The 20,377-nt window shown below is 57.4% G+C and overlaps 1 protein-coding gene across 1 annotated transcript; it reads left to right on the forward strand.

Annotated features, from left to right (window-relative positions):
• The first annotated feature begins 1,771 nt into the window (after window positions 1-1,771).
• FAM240C (family with sequence similarity 240 member C) lies at window positions 1,772-13,088 on the forward strand. The gene is made up of 4 exons (XM_042239166.2): window positions 1,772-1,834; window positions 7,625-7,710; window positions 11,109-11,257; window positions 12,941-13,088. The coding sequence occupies exons 3-4, from the start codon at window positions 11,112-11,114 to the stop codon at window positions 13,068-13,070; spliced, it is 276 nt and encodes a 91-aa protein (XP_042095100.1). The 5' UTR covers window positions 1,772-1,834; window positions 7,625-7,710; window positions 11,109-11,111; the 3' UTR covers window positions 13,071-13,088.
• Window positions 13,089-20,377: the final 7,289 nt, after the last annotated feature.

The following is a 20,377-nucleotide window of genomic DNA, read 5'->3' on the forward strand; positions in this document are numbered from 1 at the left end:
GATGCCAAAGGACCACCCAGAGCACTCCGGCTTCCTTTGCGCACGAGTCTGCACTGTGCCCCAGTGGATGGCAACCATGCCGTCACAGGTGGCGTCCACAGGTGACGCCGCTGTGGCTCAGCCACAAACGCGTGGGGTCACAGTGACCCTCAGGGACACAGGAAAGCTGCTCCAAAGTGCTCAGGTCCGCCCTCGCCAGCAAGTCCTGCGTCCAGGGCTCCCTCCCGCCCTGGATTAGACGGTTCTTGCTTCAGATTTTCAAAGACACCATGGGGAATCTGTCAGGAAAACAGGCAATTAGGATCGCATCTCTCTTTGCAACCTTGCTTAACAGAGGAAGCCTCCCCTTCCACGGAGGCTCCTTCCATGGCTAATACTAACTGTCAAACAGCAGGCTCCAGAAACGCGGCGGAGGAGGTCTCTGAAGAGCAGCCTGCGCCCTTCAGAGCAGGCAGACACAGCACCTGTCAGAGGACGGGTCAGTTTTGGGTGGAAAATGAGGAGAAGGAGGAGGAGGAGATGCCTGCTTGCCCAGGACGCAGACGCTGCTCTGCGTGTCCGCAACGCTTCCACCAACACCTGGAAAAGCTCACTTCGTTTACATTAATTCAAACCACATGACATGGCTGATCTCAGCCATTTTCTACCTTCAAACAGGGTCATTTCAAAACAGAAACCATGCACAGGTCTGGGGGCCCCCTCCTCCTCCTCCGCACCCCCAGACCCTGGCTTTGGAGAAGTGTCCATTCAGGTTCTCTGCCCATTTTTTGTGGGTTGTTCGGTATTTTGATGTTCCACTTGCCTGAGCTACTTGTGTGCCTTGGAGACTAATCCCTTTTCAGTCGCATCATTTGCAAATATTTTCTTCCATCCTGCTATTTTCATTCTGTTTATGGTTTCCTTTGCTGTGCAGAAGCTTTTAAGTATAATTGGTCCCATTTATTTGTTTTTGTTTTTATTTTCATTACTCCAGAAGGTGGATCCAAAGAGAATGAAATAATCCATTTGCAGCAACATCAGTGGACCTAGAGATTATCATCTTAAATGAAGGAAGTCAAATAGAGAAAGACAAATATGGTATCACTTATATGCGGAATCTTTTAAAATGATGCAAATGAATTTATTTACAAAACAGCAACAGACTCAGACATAGAAAACAAACTTATGTTTATCAAAGGGGCGAGCTGGGAGGAGGGAGGATAAATTAGAAATTGTGGATTAGCAGATACCCTCTGTTGGTTACAGCCCACTGCAGAGCACAGGAGCTTATGCACTGTTCCGATATGACCTGCACGGGGAAGAGATCTGAGAAAGGACGGGCATATGCGTGTGGGTCATACACGACTGGGCCACTTTGCTCTACAGCAGAAACTACAAACAACTGTCATAACTATAAATCAGCCACATCCCAATATGAAGTAAAAGTGTTTAAAAACAGAAAAACGCTACTTACGCCTGGCTGCTTCACTAAGAGCTAATCCTGTACTGTTTGGAGACCTTCGCTCACACATCTTAGGATGAAGGAGGTTTGAGGACAGCTGTTTTAAACCTCAGCCTCCAGGGGTCCCAGGAGCAGGCCACCGGAGGAGACAGCGGTGCTAACGGGATCCCAGCAGGAGCCAGCGCGGGCACACTCCCTGCTGCCCTCGGGGCCCATCGCGTCTCCAGACGGAAGGCGTCTCACCGGACGGAAGGCAGCTCGTCTTTCCCAGCACTGAGCGAGCGCCAGGCCCCGGGCGGTATAAAAGGGAGGGGCAGACTCAGCCCGGGCGCTGGGGACACGGGAGGACGTCCGCCCGCAGGAGCAGCCTGAGCAGCCGGGGAGGACCACAGAGTAAGCCCCGGGTGATGTGGGTGAGCCCGCTGTGGGCACGCGTGGGAGCCGGGCCACACGCACGCCTTCTGGGGGTCTCTTTACCTTCGTCTTCAGCCCTTCCCACTCAGAATTCCGGAGCCGTCCCCAGCCTCCCCGTCCCTGCTTCCCGCCCCAGGGCCGGCTGCGGTGGGTCTGTGTCCGCCACCCGCTGCTTTCTGGTGGCCTCTTCTGTCTGTCTGTCTGCTTGTGTCCCTGCTCTGTGAGGACCTGGAGGGCTGCCCTGGGCTTCCCTGGGGTGAGAGCTCTGAGACCCTGTGTCTCTGGGAAGCCCCAGAGAGAGGAGCAGCCGAGCTCCCCTTAAAATGCCAGGTTCCCCCGGGTCTGAATGAGCCCAGCACCCACCCCGGTCCTCCCGGAGGAGAGGCCTTCCATGGAGTGTATGCCCCCCAAGCAGTCAGCACCCCCATGCCCTCCCATGCCGTCAGCCCGTTTTTGCCATTTAATCACCGGCCGCCCTAACTGTAGAGGACTCGGCCCTTGGGGACAAACTGCTCATCTCTAAGCCTCTTTGGTCTACAGGGCCCCTCACAAGGTGGTCACCCTCCCACCCCCTCGGATCCTGCCCCTACGGCCCTCACAGGCTGGCCTCGCCCCTGTCTCCCGAGCTGGAGGTCACAACGGCAGCAATAGCCTCGTGACGTCACAAGGAGCACTTGGAAGATGCTCCTGGTCCCTGTCCTTGGCTGCCTGGGCCTAGTTCCGGAACCTTCCGGAGCCCCCAGCACGGTGGTGCATCTTAGAGGGGGCTGGGCAAAGGCTCACACGGTAAACTTCCAGGGTGGAGGGCTGTCCCAGGACGGGAGACGGCCCCCTTGCTTGCCCCCTGAGCCCCGGGACAGCCAGCGTTCCCAGGGCAGCGCAGAGCTCGGGCAGCTGCACACCGGACGTGCCTGCGTCCAGAGACCAAGGGCCTTCACAGTGGAAGGCGGCCTCCTCCCGCAGCCTCCACGGGGAGCGGTTCCTCCACCAAGCCCACTCCCTCTGAACTCAGGTCAGTAGGCCGGCGAGGGGAAAAGGCCAGGCTGATGAAGTGGCCCTGCGTCCAGGCAGGCCGGGGCTCTGCTTCCCCTGGACATGAACGTGCAGGACTCACTGGAGCAGAGGCCCGGGGCCTCGCTCATGTGTGCGCCGGGGACAGAGGCCCGGGGCCACGCTCGTGCGTGCCGGGGACAGAGGCTCAGGGCCTTGCTCGTGTGCACCGGGGACAGAGGCCCGGGGCCTCCCTCGAGGGTGCAGCTGGGCTGTGATCAGGAGAGACTGAGGCCCCAGGGCGGTGGCGGGCAGGCTGGCCATGGGCTATGCTCTCCTCGGGGTCCTCACCATTCGCAGAGGGGCTATTGGCCCACTTCTTTTTTGCATGGTCTTCTTAGTATCAGGGTGAGGCTGACCTCATCATATTACGAACTGAGAAGCGTCCCTGTCTCTTCGGTCTTTTGGACTAAGTTTGAGACATGTAGGTGCCAACCCTTCTTTGATGCTTTGCAGAATCTATCTGTAAAGCATCTGGCCCTGGACTTTCATTTGTCAGCAGGTTTTGCGGTTGGTTGGTCTGTCGTCACTACTGATTCCGTTTTGTTACCGGTAATCAGCCTGATCTACTTCTTCCTGAGTCAGTCCTGGGAGACTGTATGTCACTGATCCTGTGAGTTCACCCATTTCTTCTGAGCTGTCCATTTTATTGGTGCATAGCTGTTCACAGTAATCTCCTCTGATCACTTGTATCTCTAGGGTGTCAGTTGTAACTTCTCCTTTCTCATTTTTGATTTTATTTGAGTCCTCTCTCTTTTTCTTGATGAATCTGGATAAAGGTTTATCAATTTTGTTTATCATTTCAAAAACCAACTCATCGCTTCACTGATTCTTTTTCTGTCTTCTGGGCGGTCTCTTCTCATTGATTTCCACTCTCTGATTGTTCCGAGTTCTTTCCTTCCAGTAATCCTGGGCTCTCTTCGCTCTTCTTTCTCTAGTCCTGTAAGCATGAGGCTACGCTGGCTGTTCGAGGCTGTTCTTGTTTCCTGAGCCAGACTTGTGCTGCTGTGGCCGCATTGATTGTGGATTGCTGTGCTTCCATTTTTATTTGTCTCCAGACATTGCTTTTATTTCCTTCCTATGTCTTCTGTGATACATTGGTTGTTTTGGACCATATTGTTCAGACTTTATATGTTTGTTGATTTTGCAGTATTTTTTAATTGATTTCTAGTCTCATAATGTTGTATCCAGAAAAGATGTTTGATATGATTTCAATCTCCTTAAAATTATTGATACTTCTTTTGGAGAATGCTCCATATGCACTTGAAAACAATGTGTATTCTGCTGCTTTTGGATAAAATATATACGTATGCATCTGTAAATGTATGTGTAAGTTATGATTTTCCCAGTAGTCCTGTATGGATGTGAGAGTTGAACCGTAAAGAAGGCTGAGCACCAAAGGACTGATGCTTTTGAACTGTGGTGTTGGAGAAGACTCTTGAGAGTCCTTTGGACTACAAGGAGATCCAACCAGTCCATTCTAAAGGAGATCAGTCCTGGGTGTTCATTGGAAGGACTGATGCTGAGGCTGAAACTCCAATACTTTGGCCACCTGATGTGAAGAGCTGACTCATTAGAAAAGACCCTGATGCTGGGGAAGATTGAGGCAGGAGGAGAAGGGGACGACAGGGGATGAGACGGTTGGATGGCATCACCGACCCAGCTGGACATGGGTTTGAGCAGGCTCTGAGTGATAGTGAGGGACAGGGAGGCCTGGTGTGCTGCAGTCCATGAGGTCAGAAAGAGTCAGACAGGACTGAGCGACTGGACAGCAACATGCGTGCGTGCATCTGTGAAGTCCATCGGCTTTAGCGGGTAGTTTGAGGCCAGTGCCTCCTCACTGATTTTCTGTCTAGACGACCCACCCCTTCGGCATGCTAGGTGTTCAGGTCTTCACTGTCACTGCGTCACTGTCGATCAGTTTCTCCCTTCATGGTTAATACGCACTTTGTGTATTTAGGTGCTTGTATGTTGGGTGCATGGAGAAGGCAGTGGCCCCCCGCTCCGGTACTCTTGCCTGGAAAATCCCACGGACGGAGGAGCCTGGAGCAGCAGCAGCAGCACGTTGGGTGCAAAGATATTCACAACTGTTATGACTTCTTCCTGGATTGGCCCCTTCATCGTGCAATATAGTTGTTTATGTCTTGCTGCTGCTGCTGCTGCTGCTGCTAAGTCGCTTCAGTCGTGTCCGACTCTGTGCGACCCCATAGACGGCAGCCCACCAGGCTCTGCCGTCCCTGGGATTCTCCAGGTAAGAATATTGGAGTGGGTTGCCATTTCCTTCTCCAATGCATGGAAGTGAAAAGTGAAAGTGAAGTGGCTCAGCCGGCGTCTGACTCCTAGCGACCCCGTGGACCGCAGCCCCCCAGGCTCCTCCGTCCGTGGGATTCCCCAGGCGAGAGACTGGAGTGGGCGCCACTGCCTCCTCCGAGTCTTGCTGCAGGTTTTGTTCTAAGGTCTATTTTGCCTGATATTAGTGGATTTCCTTTCATTTCTGTCTGCACGGCATACCCTTCCCCATCCCCTCCCCTTCAGTCTGCGTGTGTCTTTACAGTGCGAGCGAGCGCCTGGCAGGCAGCACGCGTGGGTCTTGCTTTCCCAGCCGTCCAGCCGCTCTATGTCTGCAGCATTCAGTTCACTGGCATTCGCAGCGATTATTGACAGGTATGTGCTTATTGCCGCTCTGGTAGTTGTCTTCCATAGCTTCCACAGTTCTTTTTGCATCTGCTTCTTTTGCTTCCTTCCCTTGTGACCTCATGACTGTTTAATGTCATGTTTGAATCCCTTTCTCTTCTTTGTGTGTCTGCTACAGGCTTTTGATTTGTGGTTATCATGAGGTTCACAGATAACAACTTATAGAAATACGCGATTACTTAATTTGACGGCCTCAAGTTCAATTGCATTCTAACAACCCTGCGTTATTACCCCGCACACGTTTGGTTTGCTGATGCCACATTTTACACCTTAACCACTTAGTGTGGACATAGATGATTTTAATGCTTTTGTCTTTAAACCTCCTGCTAGACTTACAAGCAGCCGCTCTATGACTTTTGCTCGATGTTTGCCTTTACCAGTGAGATTTTTTTTCTTTCATAGTTTTTATGGAGAAGTCCCGCTAACATTTCTCGTAAGGCCGGTTTAGCGGTGCTGAAATCTTTTGGCTTTTGTTCGTCTGTAAAGCTTTTTCTCTCCCCTTCACATCTGAGCGGTGGTCTTGCCGGTTAGAGCAGCCTTGGTTGTAGGCTCCCTTTCATCACTTAGCACATATAGCACCACTTCTTTCTGGCGAAGTTTCTGCTGAAAGGTCAGCTAGTGGTCTTATGGGCATTTCCTTGTAGGTGACTAGCTGGTTCCCTCCTGCAGCTTCTAAGATTCCACCTTTATCTCTAGTCTGGCCGCTCTAACTGTGGCGTGCTGGTGCCTCTGTGAGTTGTCTTTGTTTAGGGCTCTCTGTGCTTCCTGGACCTGGCTGTTCTTTTCCTTTCCCACGTCAGGGAAGTTTTCAGCAACTGTTTCTTCAAAGGAGTCATCTGCTCTCTTTCCCATCTTTTCTCATTCTGGGACCTTTGTACGTGATGTTGTTATAGAAGTCTCTTAAACTGGCCTCATTTTTCACTCTTTTTTTCCTTTCTCTGTTCAGCTCCGATGATTTCACCGCTCCATCTTCCAGATCACAGACCCCTTCCTCTGCACAGTCTAATCTACTGTTGATTCCTTCTGGTGTTGGTGGTTTTCTTCAGCAACTGTTTCCTTCAGCTCTGTTTGGTTCCTCTTTACATTATCTCTCTGCTGAAAATCTCACTGTGTTTATCCTTCTTCTGCGTCCATGAGCATCTTTTTGAGCGTAGCCGTGAACGCCTTAGTAGGTAGATGGCTGACCCTTACTCTTAGTTCTTTCCCTAAGGGCCTCTGCATCCTGCTTTTGCCCAACTCTCTGTGTCGTCTCTATGTGTTGGGCTATTTGGTTACTCTTCCCAGTCTTGGATGAGAGGCCTTAGGTGAGAGATGTCCTTGGGGGCCATCGGCATGCCCCTCTCCGGTCCCCAGAGCTCCATGCTGCAGGAGGGCCCCTCTGTGGGCCGCATGGACCCTTCTGTCGTGGGGGGGCTGACTGCGGCAGACCCCCTGAAGGGCAGGGCAGGCCCCCTGAGCAGTGAGCCATGTGGCCCCAGCAGGGAGTGTGACAGCGGCCGGCCCACTGACAGCCTGGGCCAGCCCCCCACGTGCTGACCTGGGGGCACCCAGGATGGACCAAGAGCAGCCGCATGTGGGGCCGGGGGAGCCCCCAGGGCTGGCACTGGCCCCTGGTGGCTGGGGCTGGACCCTGGACTTGCTGTGGGCAGAGCTAGGTCCCTAGGCGCGTGGTGCCCAGCCAGTGGTGGGCGGGAGAGGACGGGTGCTGACAGCTCATGCTGGCCAAGCCACCGGCATCAGAGGCCAGGAGGAGGGCTCCAACGTGGTGCCGGCCAGCGCCGGTGCCCACTTGGCAGCACAAGCCTCCCACGGGGGCTGCTGCCAGCACCTGTGCCCCAGGGCTGTCCGCAGGGCCCCGCCTCCCCGGAGGCGTCCCAGGATCAGCAGGGGGTCTGACCCCAGCTCCTGCAGACTGCCACCCTACCCCAGGTCTCCCCAGCCTGGACAAGCCGAGTCTGTTCCCGCAGCCCCCCGGCTCTCTTGAAAGGAAGCCAGACATTCTGGGAGCTTGTCTTCCAGCTGCAGGAGCCCCAAGCTGAGCAGCTCGACGTGGGGCTCAGACCAACCTGCTCTTTGGGGGAACCTCTGTGACTGTGAAATCCGTCCCACTGGTGAGTCGCCAGCCGCAGGGTGGGGGTCTCCATACACTGTGTCCCCACCGCTGCTGCCTGTCTGGCTGCGGGTCCCTGTTATGTCTTCAGTCCTGGGCCCCCTTTCTGCTAGTTTGCTGGCCATTCTCGTTGATGTCGCTCTGAGTGTCTGTGGGAGGAGGTGAGCTCAGGGTCCTCCTTCTCCACCACCTGGGCCCCCAGCACTGCTGGCTTCGGAGCTGTTACTGCCGCCTCCCACGGAGCTCACACATGCGCAGCCTCCAGCCTCCTGCTGGGACATGGGGGCCCCAGGGTGCTGCCAGGTGGTCAGGAGAGGTGGGGTCTTCACAGTGCCGACCTGGCGGCAGGGCAGGGCTCACCCCTGGGGGCTCAGAAGGTGGGTGAGTGAGGCCGCACGGAGCCTGTGAGTGAGGAGGGGTCTCCCCTGGGGGCTCGGAAGGGGCCGCCCCCAGGCCCAGGGGGGTGAGTGAGGCCGAATGGAGCCCGTGAGTGAGCAGGGGTCTCCCCTGGGGGGCTCGGAAGGGGCCGCCCCCCAGGCCCAGGGGGGTGAGTGAGGCCGCACAGAGTCTGTGAGTGAGGAGGGGTCTCCCCTGGGGCCCAGGGCATCCTGCAGCTTCATCATCACAGTGGAGCCTGGCCCGGGCTGGGCTGCTCTTGCCCCCCAAATCTAGCCTGTCCCCCACCCTGTCCCCAGCGGGTCGGGACGGCCGCCCTCCCAGCCCTCGACCCTGCCGGCTCCACCCCCTGCCCTTCTCGCCTGCAAATGTCTCCCCGCTCCTCCATCACACCCCAGCAGGTGCAGGCTTGGGCTCGGGGCACTGGGGTTAGTCACACGACCTGGCAAACCCCGATCCAGCAAGCCAGCAGCTCCAGAGACTTAAAGCTGTTTCTAATGGTTCTGCTGCCAGCCCGCAGCTTCTCCTTTAGTTTTCATAAGCCCCCTGTGCCTGAGCACGGAGGGCTGGTCTCCCAAGTGCTCTTGGACCCCAAAGCAGGCAGCGGGTCATTTCCCTCTCTTCTGGCTCCCGCGCCAGCACCCCCTGCCCCTGCCCTGTGCCCTGGTCCCCAAATCACAGGGACTCAGCCCCTGCCTGCTTCCACAGGAAGGTCTGCTGGCCTTGAGCCAGCCTCCCCTGCCTCCCGCCATGCCCCACGCGGGCCTGGGCTGGCCTTCCTCCAGGGCTCGTGGCCTTCAGATTCCCAGCTCCAGCTGCAGCGGCTCACAGCTGTGCCCACAGCCAGCCCTGTGTCCCGAGGGTCAGCCAGTGTCCAGGCCCCAGAGGTGGCTCCCCGGGGCTCACACCCACACACACACATGCAGCGTGCAACACACACAGGAGCTCCTTTGGCACCTCAGGCCGCCCGGGCACGGTGCTGAAACCCGACCCTGTACTCTGAGGCCGCTGGGGGCTCAGGGAGGCTCTTCTGCACAGGGGCTCTGTAGTCTCCACGCCCATGGCCTCAGTCCCACACGTGGCCCGGCCCTTGGCCTCGAGGAGCTGAGCACTTACACAGCTCTGCTGAGCTGACTCCTCGCCCAGACACAGAGGCATGATCTGCCGGCCCGCAGGACCAGACGCACATCCTGTACCCACAGCTTCTAATAAAGGTCCCCGATTGTGCATCTCGCCATCTTTTCACCAAACACAGATGCAGACTTTCTCTAGGCAAAGTCGCCTCTCCATCCTTTCAGACAAGAGCATCTGGCATGTGGGTCTGAGCCTGGGGTCAGGGTTTCCTTCTGGCCCCTCGAGAAACCCCATGACAAACAGCAGCAGGTTCAGCGGGGTCAGGGTCCTACTGGGGGGCGGATTCTCCCAGCCACGCCAACCACAGGAACCATACAACCCACACCACAAATGCCCACTCAGGAAAAACACCTGTGCTTGAGACTGAATTCTCAGAGTCAAGTCTAACCAGCTTAGGGGGTTTGAAAGCCCAAACGTGCCCTAAGAGTTGAGCTGTAGAGGCAGGCCACACTGGGCCCCTTCTTCATGCCGTGGTCAGAAGCCGTGTGGATGGAGGAGCAGAGAGCCATCGCTGGGTGGGTGGGCTTCATCCACTGCTGCCCCCGACCTGCTGCTCCTCTGCTGGGAGGAAGCCTGGTAGGTCCTGCAGTTCCCACGGCCGGAGGATTAAACAACAGCCAGTTCCAGATGAAAAGCCTCGCTTTCTGTCCCCCGAATCTTACCTTGATCTCAGTTCCTAATTATGCCAGGGATGCCTTTGGGATGACCTTACCTGGTCTCAGGGGCCCATGGTGGGGGGGGGGGTCTGGAATCTCCCATGAGGCTTCTGTGGACCAGTGTCCGCCTTGCATCCTGAAATGAGGGGCCTTGCTAGGAAACACGTGATGCAGCGAGGCCAGCAGGCGAGGCCGCGACTACGCTGGGCAGTCTGCCCCTCACAGTCCCCAGAGGAGGGAGGCCGGGCAGGGGGAGTGTGCTTTCTGTGGGAAGGCCGGGGGGAGGCAGGCAGAGGGTGGGCGGGCCTGTGGGATTCCAGGGGTCCCAGGGTGCAGGGCCGTCCCTGGCTGTCTGGCACCCCATCCTGGGTGAGGAGGGCAGGTGGATCGTGGCTCAGAGCGTGGGTTCCCCCGAGGAGAGGGTGAGGGTCCTGGATCGCTCAGTGTGTACTGCAAAAGTGCACCAGGAGGCCCAGACCCAGCACCGGGGCGTCAGAACAAGGCGTGTAGGGGTGGGTGTGCAGGGCAGACATCAGGACGCTGCAGACACGGTGAGCACAGTGACGAGGTAGGAGGCACCACAGACTCTCAAGAGAAGGTGACGTGTGCCGTCCTGGAGGCGAACTCAAGACCCAGGTGTGGGCAGGGCGGCTTTCCTTGAGGCCTCACCCGCTGGCGGGTCCCGGGTCCTCCCAGGGCGTCCCTCTGCGGTCTGTGTCCCGACCTCCTCCCTGTAAGGACACTGGTCCTCCGGGTCAGGGCCCCTGGTGACCTCACCTAGCCTTAGTCACTTCCATCGCGCTCTGCCGTCCTGGGGTCAGACACACAGCTCAGCCCAGAGCAGCCACTCGGGGCTCAGCCAGGGCAGCCGCTGTGTGGGTACCACACACCCCCGGCCATCTCTGCCTCAGATCACCCACATGAGAAGCAGAGAAGAGTCGCCGTCACTTAAGTTTCCAAATGCCCAAAGGCCCCAAATGGGATTTACCATCAGCTGCTACTTCCCCTAATCCAGGAAACCGGTCCAGAAGGCGGCAAGGCCGCTGGTCTGAATGTGCTGTGAGCCGCAGACAGGCCGACCCCCAGGAAGGTGCAAGGGGACGAGGGAAACGTCTGGGGCGGAGCCGCCTTCTTATCGGAAAGGGGCCGGTTCCATGAGCTCTCAGGCCAGCACCGCACAGCGTGGCGGGTGCGCACATTCTCCTTTATCCAGATCATGAGCAGAGGCTGCAGCGTGAAGCACCACGGACGGGTGACCTACGACGCCGATGTGCTAAAGACGTTTTGGGAGAAAAGAATCGAGCTTCACATGGAACAGCTGCAAAAGGAGGACATGAGGATCCGCAGGAGCGCCCTGGACAGGTGAGCTCAGTGCCAGCAACCTGAGGGCACAGACACACCTGTGCCGGGGCTGCCAGCCTTCAGGATGCAGGTCCACAGACCCCACCACCACCCGCTTCCCACCCCAGACCAGTGTCGCCTGAGGGGCGGGTACGAACCCCTGAGCACCAACCATGCCAACTCAGCTGCAGAATCACATCACTGTTCAGCAGTGGTAGAGAAGAACAGCCCATCCCTCCCTCGCCCATCCTCCATCACCCTTCCCTCCATCACCCTTCCCTCCATCACCTTATCCCTCATCACCCCTTCCCTCCATCACCCCTTCCCTCCATCACCCCATCCCTTCATTCCCAATCTCCTGAGAGCCCTGTAGGAAGCTGCCCTGCAGAGTTCATCTGATTTTATCTGTTTTCTGACATTTGCTCCCACTGGATGCAATCAATCAGCAAGTCCATCCTGCTCCTTGTCACACATGTGCTTGACTTACAGACTCAAAGCCAACTCCACTTTCTTTCTGAATGGACTCAGGGGCCTGTGGGTGCTGAGGGGTGTGTCCTAGGTGACCCTGAGCAGTGGACAGTTAAGAGGGAATGTTAGCACATAATTTGCACCAAGACAAAGTCTCAGATGGCCAGAAACTTCCAAAGTGAGCCCAACCTTAGTCCCCAAATAGCACCAGCAGCTGCTGCCCTGTGAGCTAGGCTGGAAAGGCGGATTCTTGGCTACTGTGGAGGGCTCAGCCTTGGTACTGACCCGGCCAGTGGCCAGAGGTCTGGTTGCCATGCTGCACCCCCCCCCCATCCAGTGCTTCTGGCCACTCGGCACAGGTGTGCAGCTGCGGCGCCTCCTGTCCACACCGTGTGGCCCCCAGAGCTGGTCACTGTCCTCACCTGGCCTCCTGGGGCGGAGGTCCTGGCACAGAACCCTCATCTGCAGGGCTCCTGGCCCAGGACCCCTGCTGGGTCTCCGTGGCCTCCTCCCTGTCCTTCATGTGCCATCAGGCCCAGGACATTCTGGGTCTCAGCCCATGAGGGAAGGTCCCAGAAGCAGGCTGCGGGTCAGCACTGCCTCGCTGGTCACTGAGGCCCTGGGCGGGGCTGACAGCCTCACCTGTCAGGGGACACATGGTGATGTGGCCTCAGCCCGCCCCCAGCCCCGTCCCTGGGCGGCAGCAGCTCCACCCTCCTCCCCAGGCGGTCAGGGCTGTCCCGGGCTCTCTGCTGGCTTGGGGAAGGCGCCCTCCTCCCTGTGTGGGCACTTCCCACCAGTTTGCCCAGCAGCCCCGGAGGTGGGTCCAGGCCAGGCTGCCATCCCAGCCCGCTCCCTGCAACCCAAGCCCCGTGCTCACATGGGCCCCAAAGGCATGTTCAGTCTACGGGGCCTGAGCTCTCGGCGGGCCTGTGTCCCCCGGGTCACCACTGGGTGTCGTGCTGTGGTCCCCACCACAGGCCCCTGTCCTGGGAAGCGGGCACCCGAGGGCCCGCCTGGGGCACTGGCTGGGGCAGGCTGACCAGGGCACTGCGTCCCGGCCTCTGGTCCTGCAGGGACAGGCCTGCCCCCGGCTGCGCTTTCCCCTCTGGGAGGAGCCCACAGGGCCCTTCCTGGCGGGCAGGCGGGGCCCTCGGAGATGGGGCGGCACTGGGCCTTGGGCCTCGGGCAGCCCGGTGTGCCGGGTCCTCACTGAACCCAAACGGCTGCCCCCAGGCTCCGCGACGAGTGGGCTCGGCAGCTGGAGAGGAGGAACCAGATGCTGCAGAGCTCCCGGGAGGCGCCCCCGCAGCCAGCCCCGCCGGGCACCCCTACCCTGCGCGCCGGGGACCAGCCAGCGGCCTGAGCGCGCTCCCCGCGGCCCGCGAGCGCCGCCCTTGCGGCAGCCCAGCACCCCCCCGCCCCGTGGTTTTGCGTCGCTAGCATGATGTAAGCGCCCAATAAAATCTCAGATGAGTGGATTTTCATGCCCATTTCTCTTCATATCTGTAAAATGTACACACACTAAAAGCGAACATGTAACCTCCAGTAAGTTAGAAAGAAATCGCCGGACTGTGGGGACTTGGGCAAATGTGAACACAAGTTAGTTCACCTTTGATCAAAATGTCTGCAAAAGCTCAGCCTAAGGACAGTCCCCAACGTGAAGCTGTGTAAAGCCGTGTGCTCCCCAAGTCCCTTCAAAGTCCTCACTCACCACCACGTCATCTCAGGAAGCGACACAGCCTCTTCCTCACTTGAGTTTGGAGGCACAGTTCAGTGTCGCCCCTGCCTGTCCCCCCAGTGGGGGCTGTGACCTCCCCAGGCCCCCGGATGAGCAGGGGGCTTGAGCCCGCAGTAGAGGCCGGGCTGAGACAGGAGGACCGGGAGCCGACCGGAGGCCCGCCAGGGCTGCGTCCCCTCCACACGACCCTCAGTGGGAGCCTCCACGGCCCCTCGCTGGCAGGACGCGACTCCTGGAAGGGGGCTGGGGCCCGGCTGTGCCGTCTCTGCAGATCATGTGACGGGGAGGACAGATCTGACTCCACCTCAGGTCTTTAACCTTTGTGTTGGGGCGCCTTTGCTATGAGTTAGCAATGTTGGCTACGGCTTGAAATACACAGGTCAGCCCAGTCTCAAGGCTCCAACCTTTTCAGGCATAATACTTTCTCATTCATACAGAGATAAAAAGTGGCAGAACAGAGGATAACATTTTCCCTTTGGAGGTTTACAGGAACATCGTGACCTGACCTACATGGGCAGCTGCAAGAACAAAGGAGTCCCATAGCAAGAAGTTCACCACAAGCAGCCAAACCCCCTCCGCTTTCAGTATAAAAGGATCCTGAAGTCTAAGTCGGCAAGACACTCTTCGGGACTCTGGCCCGCCCTTGTCTCCATCTGCTGGCTTTCTGAGTAAAGTTGCTGCTCTGTGCCGCAGCTCATCTCCCCATTTACTGGGCTGCTGTGTAGTGAACAGTACAGCTTTGGACTCCATAACAGCTGGGTTTGGGTTCTGTTTTGTTCTGACCCCCGATCCAGTTGACAAGGAGGGAGGGGTTGTGGGAGCTTCTCCAGAGACTTAACCAAAGGAAAAAAAGCCAACACAAATGGCCACGTGGCAGCCACGGCATTTCCAGAGCTGTCCACAGTAGACTGGACCACAAGCGAATATCCAGCAGAAAGGGTCCGGAACCTGACACAAACACGGGTGCTTGACTCGCCAAATGGCCCAGTGGAGGGGGCCCAGAGAAGGCCCGCACAACACCAACCTGCAAACACACCTTCCTGGGCCACCCTGCAAGCTGTCCATCAGAGCTCGTGACTCAGGACATTCGACTGATGAGCACGCGCAGAATGTGGTGACTAACAGCCCTAAAAATAGCTGGAGAATAGAAGTCCCTCACTAAGACTCGAAAAGCCCCAAGCTGCTCCAGGGTAATTTCATCTGATGATGTGCTTAGAGCTCCGCGCTGTCAACACGGATAAAGAGAGACGTCTGCTTGGACCGTCTGGGGGACGGGCGTGTTGGTCCTGAACCCCATCCTCAGGGCCCGCCACGCTGCAGTGACCCGCTGACCTTCCTCCTCGTGGCAGAAGCCAGGGTGGCATAGAGACAAGGCTCTTTACCAGCAGCAGCTTCTCCGTCACTGATCTTTGTCTGGGCAAAGCTGAGCTACCCCAGAGACCGAAGGGTACTTCATGCCGGAGGGAGGGGGCGGGGACCGAGGAAGGGGGCGGGGACCGAGGAAGGGGGCGGGGACCGAGGAAGGGGGCGGGGCCCCACCTGGGCGCTCTGGACCGAGCCCTGCTCTCGCCCTGCCCTTTTGCAATTTTCCAAGGGTGCAGAGCATATTTAGGGGCTGGGTTTCAAACACCTACTCTTTTTTTTCTGGAGGAGATTTTGAGACACACAGAAATGGGGGCAGAGCTTGGAGGAGACACACAGAGTCTCTTCCGTCCACAAGCCCTCGCCCTCCCCCAGGACCTGGAGCGGCTGAGGAAGGCCATGCGGCCCAAGGGCTGGGGGTCCCCTGAATGCCTGGACTCCGGGGGCGGCCCGGAGTCGGGGCTCGTCTGCCGTCGTGTGGGGGCCGACGCCCGCTGCAGGGGGGTCTGCTTGGCTCCTGCCGCCCTCAGAGAGCTGGGCCCCTGCACCGGGCGGTCAGCTCTCTCCAAAGCAGCATGGCTGCTCGGCTCTGACTTATCCGAACACAGCGGGAGGAGGCCCGCTAGCTAACCGAGCTTCGGTCTGCTAAACCATGGAAGGGTTTGCCGGATTCAACGATGTTGAGCAGAACCGCACACTGAATAATCACTGTGGCCCGGCGTCCATGGCTGCTCGTCCTCCAGAGTCGGGTCGGGAGCTGAGGGACTGCCCGGCACAGCTCCGGGCCGGGGCCTCCCTCCGCCGGGCTGGTCCTCGTCCCGGGGCTCCTTGCCCAGCCTGGGGGGTACTCGGAGCGTACCCCATTCTGGCAAGACCACAACCCTCAGCCCAGAAACCCCCTGATAACATGGTCATCTTCCTACCACTTCCTCTCAGTAGAACACGACAGGGTCTTGCTGCCACGTGAGTTACAAAGAAAACTTGTGCTTTTCAGAGCTATTTGGACCCGGAAATGCAGGTGAGGGTTTGAGGGGCTGTCAACTTGGGAAGAGAAGCGCTCACACGGGGCCCTTTGCCTTTTAGATCCCTGAGTGGCACCCTGGGGGCTTCCTGGAGGAGGGTCTCCCGGATGGGGCGTTGATGCTGGGACCTGGCAAACCAAGAGCAGGGCCAGTTATAGGAGGAAGGCCTCCTAGAGGTGGCCGGTGCGTGCCGTGTCTCTCCTCAGCATTCATCTTTAAAAATAAGAGCATTTCCCAGGCTAGCCAAAATTAAGTTACTGTACTTAACAGAAAAGTATAAAGACTCTTGAACACCAGCTAATGCCAAGTCCCTTTTCAACTGTCCCCGGTTCCTACGAGAGCAGGTTTGTGTGATCGAGACTCACATCATATAGGTCCCCTCCCGCAGCTCTTGAGAAAATCAGCGCCTTGGGGACTGTCCCCTGGCCGACCGCCCTCACTGCTCTGCTCACCCGTCCTGTCTCATTCCTCAAAGATGGAAACTCTCTCTAAGGGCGCAGGGGGCTTGAGCTAAACATGGAGGCTGGATGGTCTGCCACCAAAACCAGCACCTGGGGGCCCTCTGAGTGAGACTGAGTCTACACCCGCCAGCGTCCAGGAGACACACCCCCCCCCCATCAATGCCTGAAGCCCAGGTCCCCAGCAGTCACCCCTCTGAAGGTCTGATCACAAACCCCCACCTTGTCCCAGGGGTCACTTCCAGCAGCTGACACTGGGGACTTGCTAATCTGTCACCCCTTCCATGCTCATTAGACAGCATCCCTTTTTCAAGTGGGTCTTCCTCACGACTGGAGTGATTCACTTAGACTGACTCTAGTGGGAGCAGAAAGCAGGGGCGTGTCACATTGTCCCTTTGACGCCAATAGTCAAAAGAAAGAGTCGCCTTAATTTCTGCACTATATCCCTATATCCCTTCTTATGATTTCTCTTGTTTGAACATCACCACGGATTCATAGATTTATGTGGACTGGATGCAGTCGATCAACCCTGAGCATCACTTTTCCCGATCTGACCAGTGAGATCCTTTTCAAACCAGCTTCTTTTTGATGGAACTCCATTAATCTTTGAAATGTCCCTGGCTTTCTGGAACAACAAAAGGTCCTAAACTGGTATTCACCAGAGCTGCCCCAGAACAGAAAATGAATAAGCAAATCGTAGTACATCCAATAGTAAAATAGTAGAAATAAAAAGGAGCAAACTGTTCATATGTGTATCAATGTGGGTGAACCTCGAAGACAGCAGGTGTGGTGGAAGGAGGCAGGGTGTGACAAAGACGCGCCCATCCTGCAGGTGACATTGGTGACACCCCAGAAAGGGCACAGCCATTCCCGGCGGACGCGGGACCTTGGTCCGCTCTGGGCAGGGAACCGGCGCCAAGAAGCCCGGGGGCCACGTGGGGTGGGGACACCCCGGGCCTTGTTTGGGTGGCGTTTACACGACACGCAGTCCTCAGCTGGGCCCTGGGGGCGCACGCTTTCTGAGCATGAATTTCATCCCAATAGAAAAGGCTTAGGGCAGGGAGACTGCCCGTCTGAAGGGACACGCTGCCCCCGGGAGGTGAGCGCCGGGTCCCGGGGGGGCAACGGACTTCTCCCACCCAGGGCTCTGGTGTCCCCGGTCCCAAGTATTGTCCACTGGGCTCTGCCGTCCCTCTCCTCCCTGGGGGACCCTGACCCACGCCTGGGACAGCTGAGCGGTCCGTGGGCCCCTCCGCCCAGGCCGGAGGAGGGAGGTCGGCCTCTGACTGATGCGCTCCATCTAGCCACCCTGAACCCACAGCAGCCGCCAACCCACGTGGCCCTCCCCCGCCAGCACTCCCTCTGGGACCCCAGTCCAGGGCGAGCCCTTGTGGGGCCCCCGTTCCTGGGAGGGAATGGGTCCCAGGGCCTTGGCATCAGGCCCCAGGGGCAGACAGGGGGCCATCAGAGTGGGGTCCAGGGTGCTTGCCAGGGGGCCCTGGAAGGCAAGAGGTTGTCAGGACTGGGCAGGGGAGACAGGGGGCCTCGGCCAGACCCCAAGGGGCATCTGCGGACACATCCGGGTGAGGAGAAGGGGCAGGCCTCACCCTTGTGCAGAGGACGAGAGTCTGTGGGGTCTGGGGGCAGCCCCACCCTGGCCCCACCTAGGGAGCAGTGAGCGACAGGGCTGGGCTGCAGCCGAGTGGTCCCCATGGAGAGAAGGCTGTGGTCCAGGACGCAACCCAGCACAGTAAGCAGGCTTTTCTCTCCTGGAGAGACAGAGACTCTGTGCAGAATGCTCAGGCCCCCTGATCCATGCCATGGTCAGTGGGAGGTGCCCACCTCGGTGTCCATGTCCTAATCCCAAAGCCTGTGAGCATGTGACCTGCACACCCAGTGACCTCTCAGAAGGAGTTAAGTCAGGGGTCTTGAGACGGGCCTCATTCCAGAAGGACCAGCGTCAGCACCTGGGTCCTTGTAGGAAGGGGCCACTGACTGGCTCAGAGGGACGCCTGCACCTGTGCGTACCGCAGCACCATTCACAGAGCAGCGAAGGGTCTGTAGGCAGATGAATGGGCAGCGAAGACGGGCATATACACATGCGAACTCTCCAGCCACAAGAAGGAAATCCTGCCATTTGTGATGACAGGGCTGGACCTTCACAACATTAAACTGAAATAAGCCAGACAGACGAGGAGATGGTTGGATGGCACCACCGACTCAATGGACACGAGTTTGAGCAAACTCCAGGAGAGGGTGAAGGACAGGGAAGCCTGCAGTGCTGCCGTCCACGGGGTCACAAAGAGTCAGACACGACTGAGAGACTGCACATCTACAGCAAAGCCAGCTAGAGAAAGACGGACGCCCTAGGGCCTCACTCGCATGCGGATCGGGTGGGAAAGGGCACAGAGAGTCGACCGTGTTGCCCGCTGCTGGGGGTGGGGGAGCAGGGACATGTTGGCCAAGGACATAAATTCTGGCTCTAAGTTCAGAACCTCTGGGACTGACACCCAGCCTGGGGACTCTACTTACAGGACCGCACCATGTGCTTGGGAGCTGTGGAGAGAGTGGGTCTTAAATGCTATCCCCACAAAAAAAAAAAAAAAAAAAACAAGTACCTATGTGAGATGATGGGGATGGTAGCTAACCTTACTGTGGAATCATTTCATGACATGTGCACGCATCAAATCACCACCGCAAGCTTACACAACCTGCTATATTAATTATATCTCAATAAAGCGGGGAAAAAGTGGGAGGTGAAAGGTTTCGGCCATGAGCCATAAGCTGAGCCAGGACTGGTGACCTCCAGAGGAGACGGTTTGGATCTGGGGCCAGAGACGAGGCTTAATAACTCAGAGCTTTTGTGTAGCAAAGTTTTGTTGAAGTATAAAAGAGATAGAGAAAGCTTCTGTGATAGTCATCAGAAGGGGACAGAAAGAGTGTTCCCTTGCTAGCTTTTAGCAAGGCATGGCAACCCACTCCAGTATTCTTGTCTGGAGAATCCCAGGGATGGGGAAGCCTGGTGGGCTGCTGTCTATGGGGTTGCACTGAGTCGGCCACGACTGAAGCGACTTAGCTGCTGCAGCAGCAGCAAGCTGCTAGTCAGATAAATGAAACACCTCAAGACTGAAACAGCTGCCCTGGGTCCCTCTCCCACAACATGCATTTTGAGATATAGAATGGCACAGGGGGAGTCATCTTCAGCCGTAAAACAATTTACATGTATCTTGAAGAAAGGCAGATTTCCAAGCAAATACTTAGTTTCATTAAAATAGTTTAACAGTTCCATGAGTAACACGCACTGGTTTGCTGAGCCACTATCAACTCAAGGTTTGAGAAAAAGGTTAGTCTTAGGCAGAACCCATTTGAAGAAAGGCAGATTCTAAAGCAAATACATAGTTTCACTAACATAGCTTAGGCTCAGAAGGTAAAGCATTTGCTTGCAACGCAGGAGAGCCGGGTTCAATCCCTGGGTCAGGAAGAGCCCCTGGAGAAGGAAATGGCAATCCACTCCACTATTCTTGCCGTGGGGCTGCCCGCATGTCCGCATGCCCGCTGAGGACACAGGGGAGGCAGCCTGGTCCGATTCAGCTCCTGGACACCCCTCCCCGGAGGCCGCAGGGCTGCGGGCGCATCAGTGGTGGCAAGGCCTGCGTCACACACACTTCACCCTTCACGGGCAGTCGATCAGAAGCACGTCTCAGAAAACCCCCGGGCTTCCCTGGTGGCTCAGCTGGTAAAGAATCCGCCTGCAATGAGGGAGACCTGGGTTCCATCCCTGGGTCGGGAAGATTCCCTGGAGAAGGATAATTCCATGGACTTGATAATTCCATGGACTAGTCCCTGGGGTTGCAGAGTCAGACACGACTGAGCAACTTTCACTTCACTTCATAAAATCCATAAACAACAGTGATTATTCCTACATGCAAACAGGAGAGGATACAATGCGCCAGAGACCCTCAGGCAGGCGGGCAAGCCTCCCGCACCCTCCCCTCGGGTTCAGCCCAGCCCTCTCCCACAGCACGAGCACAAGGGACCCCTCTCCACCTGCACAGACCCCTCCTCCCCTGTCCCGAGGGCCTACCTGCCC

This window comes from Ovis aries, chromosome 1 (genome assembly GCF_016772045.2).
Source record: "Ovis aries strain OAR_USU_Benz2616 breed Rambouillet chromosome 1, ARS-UI_Ramb_v3.0, whole genome shotgun sequence".
Lineage (NCBI taxonomy): Eukaryota > Metazoa > Chordata > Mammalia > Artiodactyla > Bovidae > Ovis > Ovis aries.